Genomic DNA, 14,690 nt, shown 5'->3' on the forward strand with positions numbered 1-14,690 from the left:
CAATCTTCGAAGCTACCTCCGGCCCAAGAATCTAGCCCAATAGTGGCATCGATACTAGTCCCCGCATTCGTGTACGGTACCTTGATCACCGCGTGGTGGTCCATCGACGCGGCATGTTCTCTCCAGAGATGCTCTTAACCATCAAGGGCACATGAACTGCCAAACCAACCCCCTTCAGTTCAGCGTTGAATGACTCTTGCGCGCAGCTGGCTACTTGCTCATTGCGTCCGCCTGCAAGGAATGTCGCCCGGAGCGGGGAAAAGTACGGCGGACTAAACAACTATTCTATTGACCAATTATATCTATTTACTAGGTCTCATCCTAGGTTTAAACCAATTATATACTCTCAATTAGTCTTAGAATTTCAGATTATTGACTAGGCCGGTTCCGAGATGTTGACCGCTTTGAGAGTATCTTAGATTATTAGGGGCGTCAGCACTAGATAATTTGGGATACCAGTCCTAGGTCTGTAACGGCCCTAGTCCCAGGGGTACTAGTAGTAGTGAGGTTCGGGGCGGTAAGACACTAAATCTTTCGAAGATGCGTGGCTTTATGTAAAACGCTAAGAGTTTGGTCAGAAATCCGAAAATCCGATCTATTGTCCATCGGCTCGATTTAGTCCACCGTACCTGACACTATATTCTACACCTCGTGTAACATATCAATACATCAAGTAGGTCCACTGGTTCATCCTAGTTCGACACCGACTGACCTGCGGTTATCCTGTTAGCTCAAGTTAGATTCAGTAGTAGTTTGGCTGCATCAAATAGCTTGAATTAGGCGCCCCCCTCTGGATTTCCCTAGTTAATTTCAGGACATCCTCCTGAAAATGGAAGCTTCATACTAAGCCGAAGGGGTCCTTTTGATGGATACCATTGGTACTGGTTGTATCGTGAACTTCCGACCTGTTTATGTTTTAGAATCTGGAATTCACTTGCTCAACGTAACTGGAGATCCGCACCGAATGAGGACTGCTTTTGGATAGAGCTTGCGGTCTCTTGCTGTCTGATATGCCAGAGCAACTAGCTTGTGTAACCTATCCTGGTCTTTTGGCACCATGCCCTTGTAGAAAAAGTACTTAACCATGTTGACTGTAGACATGTTTGCTGAGTGGAAAGAAATAATTGGCGGTGGAAGAGTCGCGATTCTCGAAGAAAGGCAGTACGCGCTGCATACAGAGGCCTATACCGGGGGCCATCACTGCTTTATAGACAAACGCCCGGCTGGGCAATGTGTACCTCGGATCCATCATTTTCTTAGGCTGCCTTTCATCTCTAGATCTTGACAGAAACTTCGCTGTAGTCGTGTTAGCGCCTAGCAAAAGCACTTTCATCAATCACAATCCTCGATTTTGCCGCTCCCTATAATTACCAAAATAGATCTGGGACCCAGGGGCCAACCATCTGCGAGCGAGGCTATATGCACCTTGATGTGGAACAAAGAAGATAAAACAAAAGAAAAGGGAAAAGGAAAAAAGGCCAATAGTCCATCCAGCATTGTTATCTGTTAGGGTTAGACAGGGTAGAGCGTTAGCGCCAACATAGCCTGGGCCAATCGTGGAGCAAGAAATGCCCGCCCGGAGCGGGGAAATGTCTTTCCAGGAAGGGAGAACAAACAGACTGGCGTTAAATAACCACTGGGCACTGCAACCGGACAGCGTCAACAGGTACAAGTGGCAGCGAATGAGGTATTTCCTTCAATGCTCTCGATACTTTACGGACGACATTGGTCATGTATCGTTCGTTGTTGAGACGGCCACCCTCTTCAATACCCGCCTGTCTTCTCTCACCGAAGTCACTTTGTCAACCATTTTGTCCCGACCAGTTCCATCGTGCATTCTCTGTCACCACGTTCAACATCATGGCGCCCACTAAAGCCGTTGCATTTGAACCGTTGTATGAATCTCTTGAAGGAGTAGAGAGACTGGAGAATTATCGACCAGGAGGCTATCACCCCGTCAAGATTGGCGACCAGTTCCGAAGTCGCTATCGCATACTTCATAAACTAGGCTATGGCTCCTATTCTACTACGTGGCTTGCTCACGATGACGAAAACAGGAAATATGTCGCGATCAAAGTCTGCACTGCAGATTCAAAGTCACAGGAATTTAAGATTTTATCAACCCTGGCTGGCTCTCAGCATGCGTCTGTCAAATGCTTGGGCGCAACAATGATCCCTTCGATCATAGATAAATTCAACATCCAAGGCCCAAATGGCAACCATAGTTGCTATGTGACCATCCCAGCCAGAGCTAGTCTGGCTGATGTAAAAGATGGATCCTGGATCCGCTTGTTCCAGCCCCATGTGGCCCGAATATTGGCTGCGCAACTGGCGACTGCTGTTGAGCACATACATGCTCGGGGTTACGTCCATGGAGATCTTCATCTAGGCAATATTCTTCTTAAAATGCCACCCGACTTCAGCCAAATGTCGGTTGAAAGGTTATACGCAGAGTACGGAGCACCGGAATTGGACCCAGTGATTCCATTAGACGGGAAACCGCTTCCACCGGGTGTCCCCTCTCATGGCATTGCGCCAGCATGGCTTGGGAAGGCTAGTGAGGAGATTTCTTCTGCGGACGCCAGCATTATGCTCAGCGATTTTGGCGAAGCCTTTGCACCTTCACAAGAACAGAAATATGAATCCCAGACTCCCCTTGTAATCCGTCCCCCAGAGGCACACTTTGAACCAAACAAACCTTTGTCCTTCCCGTCCGATATCTGGACGCTTGCATGCTCTATCTGGGCCATCGTCGCCCAGAGGCCATTATTTGAAGGCTTTCTTGCTACGCAGGATGATATGACCTGCGAACATGTTGATGCTCTTGGTATTTTGCCACCCGAATGGTGGGAGAAATGGGAAGCACGACAGGATAAATTCACCGAGGATGGTAGGCCGATAAATAGAAACCCCTTTCGATCATGGGAAACGCGCTTCGACGACAGTGTGCAGCAGCCGAGACGAGAGTGCGGGATAGCACCGTTTGATGAGGAGGAAAAGCATGCCATTTCTTCGATGCTGCGATCTATGCTCTCATTTAGACCTGAGGATCGACCTACTGCTAAGCACGTCCTCGAGTCCTCTTGGATGGTGAAATGGGCTCTGCCTGAATATTACAAGAGTAAAGATACATTCGAAGTATAGGGTTTAGTTCATCAAGTACCTCATTGTACAAAGATACCACTTACTCCTTTGGCCTTAGAGGACACATTAGCTATTTCTCTGGCCGACACACTAATGCAATCATCAGTTGACTTCATTCAGTTGGCACACAAGCCACGACATCAAGTCTTCCAAGGACCAACACGTACCTGTGGCAAACCGGGATCAATGTTAACGATACGTGATTTAAATTATTTGGTGTCGTTCCATCGATATCCAAAGTTCCAATTGAACAGACATGTGGGTTTCCGTTAAAACAATGGCACGTGGGGTCCAGTATCATGCTGGTCATCCGATGATCCGTAGCTCCGAAAACACCAGTAAATCCAATAGTGTACTAGCCCATATAAAGGCCGAACGAGTTCGATTCATCTAGACCAGCTTGGAGGGAGAATGATGGTGAATCCTTTATCAAAATGGTGGCACAAAAATCACCGCCATAGATGATGTACGCGTTCAAACGCTCAAAGCCGATACCGCCACTCTGTACTAACTTACTTCGTTGGTTTACTAGGTCTATTTAATCTAGCTACAGCCGCTGCCAGAGACCCAGCCCTAGTTCTGTACTGCTGATAAAAGAGGGCGGTTAGCCAAGTAGGTAATTACTACCTAGCCACCTGGCAGTGAGGGTATCCGACCAAACGATGAAGGAAAAGAGGTTTTAAATACTACTACTGTTGGGATTGACGTTGAACTCTATTTACTTGTTCACGACAAAGATTTTGTGCCGAGATAGTACTTCACAAAATATATTTATATCGACAGAGAAGAATGTCAACTTTGCAGCAAAGTCTGGTGGGAGGGGTTATTTGTGAAATACTCCGTAGAACGCATAAAAGAAAGTGGACCGTTTGCTGCCGAGTCCTACTAGAGTCCCTTAATGCTATATAACGTCCTTCAACTAAAGAGCCAGTACATACGACCACAGGGTGTGGAGAACAGGGCTTCCCGTCCGCTCAGCCGTACTTAAGCCACACGCCGGGAGGTTAGTAGTTGGGTGGGTGACCACCAGCGAATCCCTCCTGTTGTATGTTTTTTATTTTTTTCATTTTTTTGAATGACGGACGGCATGTCTCTTGCTGCCCTCTGAAACTGTCTAAAAGTTAGTACACCCGTGGCTTCTTGGAAGGACTCTCCGACACGATATCTCTCACCTTGAGAGGGCATGACTAGATTCCGCTAAGGATAGATACAGAGCTCTTCATCGTTCTACATGGGCATACAGTCCTCAACTTGACCCATGTCCCTACTGTATAGGATGCTTATAAGATTGTCTGAAACAAAAGTCTGTATTTCTCACAACTAACCGCTGGGTGTGCACGTAAGAGTAACTGAAAAGATCGCTGACTTCTGTACCTAACTACTACCAAACAAGAATATAATCCAACATGCAGCATCCGTTACGGGCTGGCCGTGCCTTTCCCAACCTCGACCTGGGCATAGCTGACAGTACACTTGGTCTGCTTGGCAACCATCGCTGTGAAGAGATTCTCATGCTCTGGGGTCCAATTGGTGACCAAGTACAAGGTCTTGCCATCAGGGCCACCGAGCGTGCAGGCCGTAGCATGCCCGGAGACCTGAATTTCATGAGTGACATAGCCTTGCTGGTCAACACGAACAAACTTCTCAAGGCCCAGCAGGCTAAGCCACATGCCGCCATCAGCATCCATGCATCCACCATCAATTCCCACGAGGCCGTGCGATTCAGTGTGGCCAGTCTGGCCCGAGGGTGACAAAACGGCCGGCGACCAGACTTTCTGACGATTGGTCACACGGCCAGCGGCGCCGATATCCCAGCGCAGTAGGCCGTACCCGAACGTCTCGGCGCAGTAGATGGTCTCGCCGTCGTTGCTGATGAAGAGCGCATTCGGGAACATGATGTTTTCGGCCGCCACGTCCACGGACCCGTCCGTCTCGACGATCAACAGTCGACCCGCACACGGCTGCTCGCCGTGCAGCACCCGCGCCCCTGTGTCGTCCACGTACACGCGGCCCGTGCTGTCCACCGTCATGTCGCCGCAGTAGCCCGTCATGACCCCGGACATGTCGGCGTACAGCGTGTCCTTGCCGGTCGAGAAGTCATGGCGGTATAGCTTGGCGTCGAACATGGATGACCAGATCAGTGCCCCGTCCGGCATGAAGCACATGCCGTTCGGCTGGTTCTCTACCGTGCACAGCACCTTCTTCTCGCCTGACTTTGTGTCGATGGTGTTTATGGTGCGGCCTGTCATGTCGCTGATGTAGAGAAGCCCGTCTTTATATCGCGGCGCCTCGCCGAAGAGGAAGCCATCGGCAAGGGCCGTATGACTGAGCTGCTTTGGGCCAGTCATTCTGTGTGTCCTGAATATAAGAAAAGTAAATGGGAGAGGAGGAGAGGAATTGAAGGATAAAGTCGTTTGGGTAGGATATAGTTGGAATGATCCAAGCTTTGCTTCTGAGTGAGAGAGAGAGAAGATGTTGAGCTGGTTATTGACCTCGCATAGTGTGGTTCTGGCTTCAAGCTTAAATATACATTCTGCCTGGGGATTGCGGGGCCCCATCCTGGAGAGAAATGCAGATATGACAAGCCTGGGGTCCCCAGATCCGCGGCTCCCCGCAAAGAGGATTGCGGAATGTACATCCAAATAGGCCGGCGGGGGGAGGGGAACTGGGATCCATGGGAACCTTGGCGGATGGCCTTCCGCAGAATCACTAAGCCGTCCCTCTGATCCCGGGCTAGACTCCGCCTCGAAAGCTTCCTTCATCCGAAATGTTCAACCAGATGAAAACGCGCGGAGGTAGGTCATGTGATTGGATCCAGTCAGTAATACCCTTGGAATCCTATGCACATGCTATGAGCTTGGTATCTTGCTACTGGGTAGCATACCTCTGGCTTATAACAGTTTGTAAGATGGTTTTATGTAGAGCAGCGGTATTTTTACCCCATCGTTATGTATACTAGTATCTTCTGTTATCGCTATAATACATTTGTTCTTCACTATATACTAGTATCATCCAACCAATCCTCGTGTCCACATAGCTACAAAATATCTAGATAACTATCTCGCTCTTCCTCATGGCTAACACAGATAGAAAGAAGCTAGGGACATATTTACCATTTTGTGGTGAAAATGCAACGTAGGAAACGAAAATTCAAAGTAAAACTAAATGAGCAAAGCAGAGATAATAAAGGAATGGCCTCCATTTCACTCTGTTATTTGGTATATCATATACATAATAGAGACTCCGCTATACAGGCAACAAGTGAGAAAGTGAGTGAGCGACGACGCTTCTGACTACTGCGACTTTTGCCTTGCTGGAAGGAACTCCAGGTCCGTAGTGATCCTTCCGTATTTCGCCTTCCATAGATCTACGCCATAGATGGACCGGCCTTTCCATGGCCCAAAGTTGCCACACCGAGGCATACTGCGTGTCGCCTTTCTGACATAAGTCGCGTCCAGATTCCAGATCATCCGCGGCTCGATGGCGGACCCGGTCGGCACACGGGGGATGACGGTGCTGTAGCCGTTCTTCTTCATATGTTGCCAGATCCGGCACAAGATGTGGCTGGATGTCTCGGCCCCTAGCGTCCATGAAGCGTTGATGTATCCCATCATGAAGGCGAGGTTAGGCACGTCCTGAAGGAGTGCGGAGTGCCAGGCATAGCGATCTGCCAGGTCGACAGGCTTATGGTCAATGTGGATTTGGATGCGTCCACCAAGGGCTAGTTTTAATCCCGTGGCCGGTACAATGATGTCAGCCTCCAGCTGTCGGCCCGACTCCAGGTGCACTGTGTTTCTTGTAATGCTCTTGATGCGACCAGTTTCCACGTACGCCTTTCCAGAGCGTAGGCTCTCGAAGAAGTCGCCATTGGGTGCAAAGCACAGCCGCTGGTCCCAGGGCTTATACTGGGGTGTGAAGTGCGGATCGACAGGGATATGGTCGGGAAGCTGTTTCGCGACCGCCTGTTGCAGGGACTTTCGAGATCGTTCCGGGAAGAGTCGGCAAAAGTGGTAGATAATGACAATCATCCAGATGAATATCCATCGGTCAATTTGAAACGACCAGCTGCGCGGCAGTAGCTTGTGCCTCCACGAGATGCCGGTCGTGTTGTTCATTGACATAATATACGTAGGGCTGCGCTGCAACATCGTGACCTGCGCCGCCTTGGCCGCCATGTTGGGGAGAAGGGTGATGGCCGTGGCACCGCTGCCGATGATCAAGACTCGCTTATCGGCATAGTCGAGGTCCTCGGGCCAGAACTGCGGGTGCGCCACCGTGCCCGTGAAGCTGGTCGCGAGCCCCGGAATCTCAGGTTGAAGCCCTTCGGTGTAGTCATAGTATCCAGTTCCCAAAACGAGAAATCGAGCATGGAGCGCGATCCGCTTGCCGCCCTTGACCTCCACGTCCAAGTCCCATTGTTGCTTTGCCGTCGACCAATTGGCTGTGTCAACGCGATGTCGAAATAAAATATGTCGATCGATGCCCTCCTTTTCAGCCGATGCGCGTAAATAACTTGCAATGGACCCCCCATCGGCAATTGCACGGTTTTCATTCCAGGGATTCCACCCGAAGCCAAATGTGTGGAGGTCAGTATCCGATCGAATCCCAGGGTAGCGAAACAAGTCCCATGTGCCCCCGATATTCTCACGCGCCTCCAAGATCGAGTAAGTGAACTCGGGGAGCTTGCGCTGGAGATGATAGGCAGTGTTGATGCCGGAAATCCCTGCGCCAACGATGATCACATCGTGGACGCGGTCAGAGGAGTAGTGGTTCATGATGGACGGTAGAACTGGGTCACGGCTGACTCCAACTTGACAAAGAATGATAGAACTGATCCAATGTCTTATATATGACATGGTCTGGCCTCCCCAACGTTGAATGAAGCTTTCTCCGCACGCCGCCTTTCCGGAAAGAGGTGCGGCAGACGATCCGGGGAGGATGCGGATGTGAACCCGGGCTGCATATCCCCGCATTCTTACTGACCCTTGGGAAACCTGCGACGATCAGCACCGGTTATGTGGGTACAGTTTGCGTAACGCTGGCACAACTGCGGAATTGCGGGAAACCCCAGTGGCCACGGTGGACGCCGTGCCGCACGGATGGAAGCCACTACTGGTGCGGACGTCATCGTGGTGCATTTTACCTATAAAGATCGTCTTATCTCGAGGAACTGAGAATACCCTGATAAGCTCGAAAGAATTACAAGGGCTTTTACTCGATACATTGATATTTACCAATCGCCGTTCTCCTAGAAAAAATGCCTGCCACCAACAGAATCGACGTCCACCACCATTTTGTCCCGGACTTTTACCGTGAAGGTTGGTGAAAGTTCTCTTCATCTTGCAGGCTGTCATTGTTTCATTGTCTAACAGATTTCATAATCAGCCCTGGAAAGCTGCGGTGGTGATCCATCCGGTTGGTTCATTCCGGACTGGACGCCCGAGCTGGATGCGAAGGTGAACAAGCAGTTTGGCATCGGGACTAGCATTCTCTCCTTGACAGCCCCGGGAGCGTGTATCCTGAAAGACCCTGAGGCTTCAGCCAGGCTGGCGCGCAAAGCCAATGAATATACTGCTCAACTCCGCGATGAGAAGCCCCAGGAGTACGGCTTTTTTGCGTCGCTACCCAGCCTCATGGATAAGGAAAGGGCACTCAAGGAACTTGACTATGCATATGACGTGCTCAAGGCCGACGGTGTGGTGCTCTTCACCCGGTATGGCGAGGACAACCACTATCTAGGTCACCCAGACTTCAAGGATATCTGGGCCGCGCTCAACCGTCGCTCGGCCGTCATCTTGGTGCACCCTACCCACCCAGTTGACATCAGCCAAGTCAGTGGCCTGGCACAGCCGGTCATCCGGTACCCATTCGAGACTACCCAGACCGCTCTCGACATGCTGTATAATAAGACAGTCCGGAACAACCCCAACTGTAAGATCATCTTGTCCCACGCCGGTGGTGTGTTGCCCTTCCTGATCGGCCGGCCCACCAGCATCCTGGCCAAGACACCACAGGAGCAGGACGCCTTCTTGGATGATGCCCGCAATTTTTATTACGACACAGCGGTTGCTGGATCGGAGAACGTGCTGCGTGTCATGGAGAAATTCGCCAAGCCTGGTCATCTCCTGTACGGCAGCGACACGCCGTATGCGAACAATGATATCATCAATTACCACACGTCACGCCAGGATAGCTACCAGTTTGAGGATGCAAGCCTCGCTGATAAGATTAACCGTGGGAACGGGCTAGCCTTGTTTCCTCGACTGAAGTAAAACAGGCCCATGGAACGAAGGGCCTAGCTTGTTCGTTAGAAATCTGCCCACCTTGAACGTGCTTCACAAAGCCATGCTAAATCCAGTCATCTCCCTTCCCCACTATACACAAACGTTCAAGTGGCCTCTTGCAGAGTCTGTTTGACATGCAGAAAATGGGCGATGCGTCCCGTCATTCTAGTGCATAGTTAATCTCTCGTTCCAATGTCAAAGCTTTCCAAACGTGCAATAGAAAACTGTCATTCGTAATTTCGCTGTTATATCAGATTAGAGTCATGAAGCGGTGAGGGGGTAGGTCATTGGTCATGAGGGTATTTATGTTATGAAAGTACAAGGGCATATAACACTACAACTGCGCGTAGGAGTCGTCCTAGAAATCAACGGCGGTCTGGCATAGCGTCCGGTCCGAGGCCAATTTCGCCCAACCCTGAATTCCCATCATCCAGGCCCTCTACGAAAGGGAATATCGAGAGCCAATTGATTTCAACAGGATCAGTTATCCAACTTGTCGTCGTTTGATCAGCGGGCATGCCTGGTTCAAAAAAGAACTGTCGTGGATACTCCACCTCGTGTTGTAACAATATATTTTGGCACTGACTGGAAGAGCTGTCACGAAGGTTGACAGGATGGGGATCTAAGCATGGGTTATCAATGAGTCGGTACATCTCGGGTACTGCACATCAATGGGACCTACACTTTTGGGAAGGGAAAGGATCCCCCCGGACGGCTTCCATGATTCGAAGACACCTTTTGGCAGACCGACTCCGTAATTGATAGGAGCGGAAGAAGCTTAAGCATTTATTCCAACCGGTCGTAAGGACATTCTCATCCTTGATGCGGCTGAGGCAGCAGAGGTGACAGATGAGAAAGACAATTGCACAGCTATGCATGTCTAGATGAGTTGATGGATCAGCAACCGGCGATCAATGGATGATCTAGGAGCACATACAAAAAACATTGTGCCAGGATGGAGGAAGGATATCGTTGTGGATGTGTAGATTGGCCGTAATTAGTTCGACGAGGTCATAGGCGGACGACACACACAGATTGACACCTTTATCCAGGATGTCTTGTCGCATCGCTGACTCCATCGAGGGATCCGTCTTCGATGGGGTGTGCTGGCCACTTGAATGGGAAAGCGCCGCCGACAAGACTAGGCGGAACATAAACAATCGCACATGAAGATACCTACCAATTGAGCAATATGAGTAACGTATCATTTGCAGAAGCTGATTAAAGATACACACAGACCTTGCATGAAGAATGATTGCCTGCCGATTGAACGTGGGAGTGTCCGGCCCGAACAGGCGACGGCTCTCCAAAGCCGTGAAATTATAGTTCTGAGCTTTTAGGTGAGCGGGCAAACTTCGGCACCAGGAAGTCAGTGACTTGTCCAGCCTAAGCAACACCTGTAATCCACCATCGTTGAGTTTGTCGTGGGCTGTGGATGCCGCTATAAAATTGAAACTGACGTCGAGCTTTCCACTTCCTTTATCACTGCTTTCATAGTATAGAGCCTCAAGAATCTCACCGAGGATATTTTGCAACTGGATGCATTGCATGTAGGATTCAGTCACGCTGGGAATATTTGCCGGCTGGGCTGCTGGCATGTCAGGATCCTGGGATAAAAGGCCATCGTCGATGGCAGACGGGGGAACGCAGCGTTGAGATATGGCGGGATGAATCATCAGTGGCCGCCCAAATGTCATGGAGCAGATCCTGGAGGGTGTTAGACCAAGTATCTTGAACTGTCTTCATAAGGAAGATGACTTACCGGTCCAGGAGGATGCAGCCGGTCCAGGCTCGTCTGCGCATCTCGATCTCCAGCTGGCTCAGTTTGGTCTTTGAACAACATCCCTGCTCACAATATTCCGGTTCGTGATGAAGACCTATGCCTTGCGCAGTGCGAATCGCCAAGCCGACCATGGTCCAGCATGCGTTGGCCATTTCAGTGCTCTGAAGATAGAGGCCCATCAGTATGAGCATCTGTACGAGGAAAATATTGCCCTGGACGAGGAGGTCAAAATCCATCAGCGCTTTAGCGCGCTCAAAGAATGTCAACCCCAACTGACTTCGATCGCCGTCCTCCGTGGTTGGGCCGAACTGAGATCCTAAGGCAAAAGCCAAATTGAGTAGGCAATGGAACAACCTCTCATCTATATTCCGGTAGTAACTTTGACTTGGCGGAGACTTCGAGGCCTTGGAGGAAAGACGGTCTGGCGCCGCCGACCACAGAGTCAGATATTTCTGAGTGAACGATGGGCGGTGTAGATATGGATACAGGGAATGAACATAGGTCCAGTAACTATCGAGTAGGGCATCGGCCTTATGTCGTGGCGGGATGCTGAATTGGTATTCCCCGCGCCGGATACTAGAATTGGACGTGGTTCGTACTGAGGACAGCGAGCGCCCTCCTCCCCCAATTCCTTCCTGCTGTAAAATTCCGGGTAGCCCACTCCTCGATGGACATGCGCCTGGGCCGCTCTCATTTTGACTCATGGCCCGGCGAGCATGGCTGAGAAATCTAACGGTGCTTGCAGAGCCGAAAAAGCTGGATCCCTGGCGCCCTCGATCGTCAAAGGACCCGAAGACACCCATGGCATCAATGGCAGACTCATCGTCAGAGTCATCGTCTTCTACGACAGAACCCCTGTCCAGCGTCCCTGACCGCACGGCGTCCGCGAGTCCTCCGGTGGTCGAGTAGGAGGAAAGCTCATCACTGGCTGGAGCCGGCATGGTCGCATCTGGCATGCCAACCACCTCCGGTGATGTCATAGATTGCTGAGGTGTCCGGAGTCCAAGCCCATCCGTCTCGTCCGCAAGGATTTGTCGGGGCGAGAGTCCGGGTGGGCCAGCAGCCTCGCCCTGGCCAGCCTGCCGAGCTGACGAATGGCCAAACCGTGAGGCATTGGCCATTGCTTGTCCTTCTTCTAATTCCTGGATTCGGCCTCTTAGGGACTCGACGTAACTAGACGGGCATGTCAGTGACACACGAACTCGACTCTTGGGATGACCATACCTATGATTCCATCCTTTCGCGTTTCGTCCCGCGTCCCAGACGCACCGGGGAGAAGGCCTCTTGACACACGCGCCGCAGACGGGCTTTACCCCGTCACATTTTCTCTTGCGCTCGCGACACTCATTGCAAGCGACGGCGATTCGACGTCGTTTGCGGTCACCAGCGGATTCTGTGGGCGACATTTGCCTGTGCTTGTGGCCATACAAATAGGGATGGTTGATGGAGTCTGAGTGGCGACAATATATCGGGTAGGCATTCTGGGGAAACCCCTAACATAATTTGAGAGGGGCGCGGACCCTTCTTGGGAGAAAACCCAATAGATTAAATCGGCTCGCCCGGCTTAGTGGCAAGATTCCCCACCCGGGGTAGCACCCCGCATTCGGAGGGACGGAGGGAGTGAGGGAGTTGAATCAAATAGATTCGCTGTCGATCAGCACAGAAACGTAGACGAAATCACAAAAGGCGGTCGAGAGCGTTACCGAAAAGAACTCTGGTGGTCGCTCCTTACGGACAAGCTTGGATTCATCCCTGACGAACCGATCGGAAAACAAACCAGGTGACCGTCGGCCGGATCAACCAGCCAGCCGGAATGCCCTTGCTTTTATTGAGTATTAATCAATAATCCATAGTTGTTAGTGAACTAGTTATTATTCTATAGAACTACAAATGAGGCTTAAATCTATAATCTTTGGGTATTCATGCCAATGTCCATATAGAATAGACATACGCGTTGTATCGTGTATATCAGCCGAATTGGCCGATATAGTTCCTAAACGGATATATGGGGCATATACAGACTCTACTTTAGTATCCTGGTGGAGTGGCCATTATGACTGGCCGTCCTCCTCGTACACAAGAAAGTTCATATTGGATTGTACTGCTGCACGTACTTCAAATTCGCAGCATCTCATAATAATGAAGAATTGCGGGGACCAAAGAAGTGTGGCCAGCACGGGATAAAGATCTCGTATCCGTGTCGGCTCAAGTCCATGGTATATTCAAATAATCGAACCAAATGGGTAGAACAGTGACTGACTAAAAGCAGTATGGGGTGCCAGGTATGAAAGGCATCACTTCAGCCGGAGTTGAGCATGTAAGCCTCCATCCACCGACAGGTTAACCCCCGTGATACCCTTAGAGTATCGGCTCGCCAGGAAGACTGCCGCGTCTGCAATCTCTTCCGCATCTCCGATTCGCTGGAGCGGATGGCATTCTTTCAATATATTCTCAAATTCGCTATCCTCAGTCATCGAGGCGATCATGGGGGTTCGCGTAACTGGATATCCTCCAAGGTTCTCGTCAGTCGGCCGTCAATGCAGGCATGGGGTGGAAAGGATGGGGAACCATACACCCCGGTAAGATTGCATTGCAGTGAATGCCATGAGCTGCGTAGTCCATAGCGACAGTGCGCGTCAGGGCAATCACCGCGCCCTTTGAAGCTGCATATGCTGGCGTCCCTGAAAGGCCGAGCAGGCCCAAGACCGATGATACATTGATGATAGCGCCTGCGCTGTGATGACTCGCAATCCTCGGCTGCCGGAGCATCTGCGCACCCGCATATTTGCACCCTAAAAATGTGCCTCGGACATTGACCTGCCATGTCAAGTCGAAGACCTCTTCCGTCGTGTTATTGACGGGGCACGGATTTGATGCCTCCGGAGCAACGCCTGCGTTGTTCACCATTCTGCCGCCCCGTCAGCAAATTATCACTGAATGAAACCGCGAAGCATACACATCGACACGACCGAATTTATCAGCCACAGTTTGGACTAAGTCCTTCACATTACCGGCATTTGTGACATCGGTGGGGACAAAGATACTCTGTCCCGCCCCAGCCTGGATGAGTTCGTGCGTTGGTTGTTGTGGCACCTTGCTCGAGGCATTGCGATCCGCACAGACGACCGTCGCCCCATGTTTATGGAATGCCAATGCAATTGCGCGACCCAGACCAGAAGAGGCCCCAGTAACGATGGACACCTTGCCAGCGAGTAATCCGGGAACACCAGCCATCTTAATGTGAGCAGCAAAGGGATCAGATCAAGAAAACTTCCCGAATTTCAATTCTCAGTTGAGTCTGAATGTTGAATCGATACAGATTCAATTACATCCTGTACGTCAACGTTCTCGGGGTCTGTTTTTCCGGACAAACAAACATATATCAATTTCCATGCAAAACGGCGGGAACACACCCGCACCCACATCCGGATCCACATCCGCATGAGTGAAGTCATCATCAGTGGCGGAAGCTATGGTGG

At 50.7% G+C, this 14,690-nt stretch overlaps 6 protein-coding genes across 6 annotated transcripts; 2 read left to right on the plus strand and 4 right to left on the minus strand.

Annotated features, from left to right (window-relative positions):
• Positions 1–1,860: 1,860 nt before the first annotated feature.
• Positions 1,861–3,144, plus strand: ABOM_001763 (uncharacterized protein; the record flags this gene model as incomplete). The annotated part of the gene is made up of 1 exon (XM_022528893.1): positions 1,861–3,144. The coding sequence occupies one exon, from the start codon at positions 1,861–1,863 to the stop codon at positions 3,142–3,144; it is 1,284 nt and encodes a 427-aa protein (XP_022393272.1).
• A 1,418-nt stretch (positions 3,145–4,562) lies between these two features.
• On the minus strand, positions 4,563–5,492 carry ABOM_001764 (SMP-30/gluconolactonase/LRE family protein; the record flags this gene model as incomplete). The annotated part of the gene is made up of 1 exon (XM_022528894.1): positions 4,563–5,492. One exon carries the CDS (start codon positions 5,490–5,492, stop codon positions 4,563–4,565), a length of 930 nt encoding a protein of 309 aa, XP_022393274.1.
• Positions 5,493–6,437: 945 nt separating this feature from the next.
• On the minus strand, positions 6,438–7,919 carry ABOM_001765 (flavin-containing monooxygenase; the record flags this gene model as incomplete). The annotated part of the gene is made up of 1 exon (XM_022528895.1): positions 6,438–7,919. One exon carries the CDS (start codon positions 7,917–7,919, stop codon positions 6,438–6,440), a length of 1,482 nt encoding a protein of 493 aa, XP_022393273.1.
• A 482-nt stretch (positions 7,920–8,401) lies between these two features.
• ABOM_001766 (amidohydrolase family protein) lies at positions 8,402–9,416 on the plus strand (the record flags this gene model as incomplete). Its single annotated transcript, XM_022528896.1, has 2 exons — positions 8,402–8,462; positions 8,530–9,416. 2 exons carry the CDS (start codon positions 8,402–8,404, stop codon positions 9,414–9,416), a joined length of 948 nt encoding a protein of 315 aa, XP_022393276.1.
• A 680-nt stretch (positions 9,417–10,096) lies between these two features.
• Positions 10,097–12,617, minus strand: ABOM_001767 (uncharacterized protein; the record flags this gene model as incomplete). The annotated part of the gene is made up of 4 exons (XM_022528897.1): positions 10,097–10,308; positions 10,366–10,604; positions 10,668–11,135; positions 11,191–12,617. The coding sequence occupies 4 exons, from the start codon at positions 12,615–12,617 to the stop codon at positions 10,097–10,099; spliced, it is 2,346 nt and encodes a 781-aa protein (XP_022393275.1).
• Positions 12,618–13,505: 888 nt separating this feature from the next.
• ABOM_001768 (SDR family NAD(P)-dependent oxidoreductase) lies at positions 13,506–14,445 on the minus strand (the record flags this gene model as incomplete). Its single annotated transcript, XM_022528898.1, has 3 exons — positions 13,506–13,711; positions 13,785–14,119; positions 14,168–14,445. The coding sequence occupies 3 exons, from the start codon at positions 14,443–14,445 to the stop codon at positions 13,506–13,508; spliced, it is 819 nt and encodes a 272-aa protein (XP_022393228.1).
• Between the last annotated feature and the right edge of the window lie 245 nt (positions 14,446–14,690).

Source organism: Aspergillus bombycis (genome assembly GCF_001792695.1).
Source record: "Aspergillus bombycis strain NRRL26010 chromosome Unknown contig00008, whole genome shotgun sequence".
In the NCBI taxonomy this organism is placed as follows: domain Eukaryota; kingdom Fungi; phylum Ascomycota; class Eurotiomycetes; order Eurotiales; family Aspergillaceae; genus Aspergillus; species Aspergillus bombycis.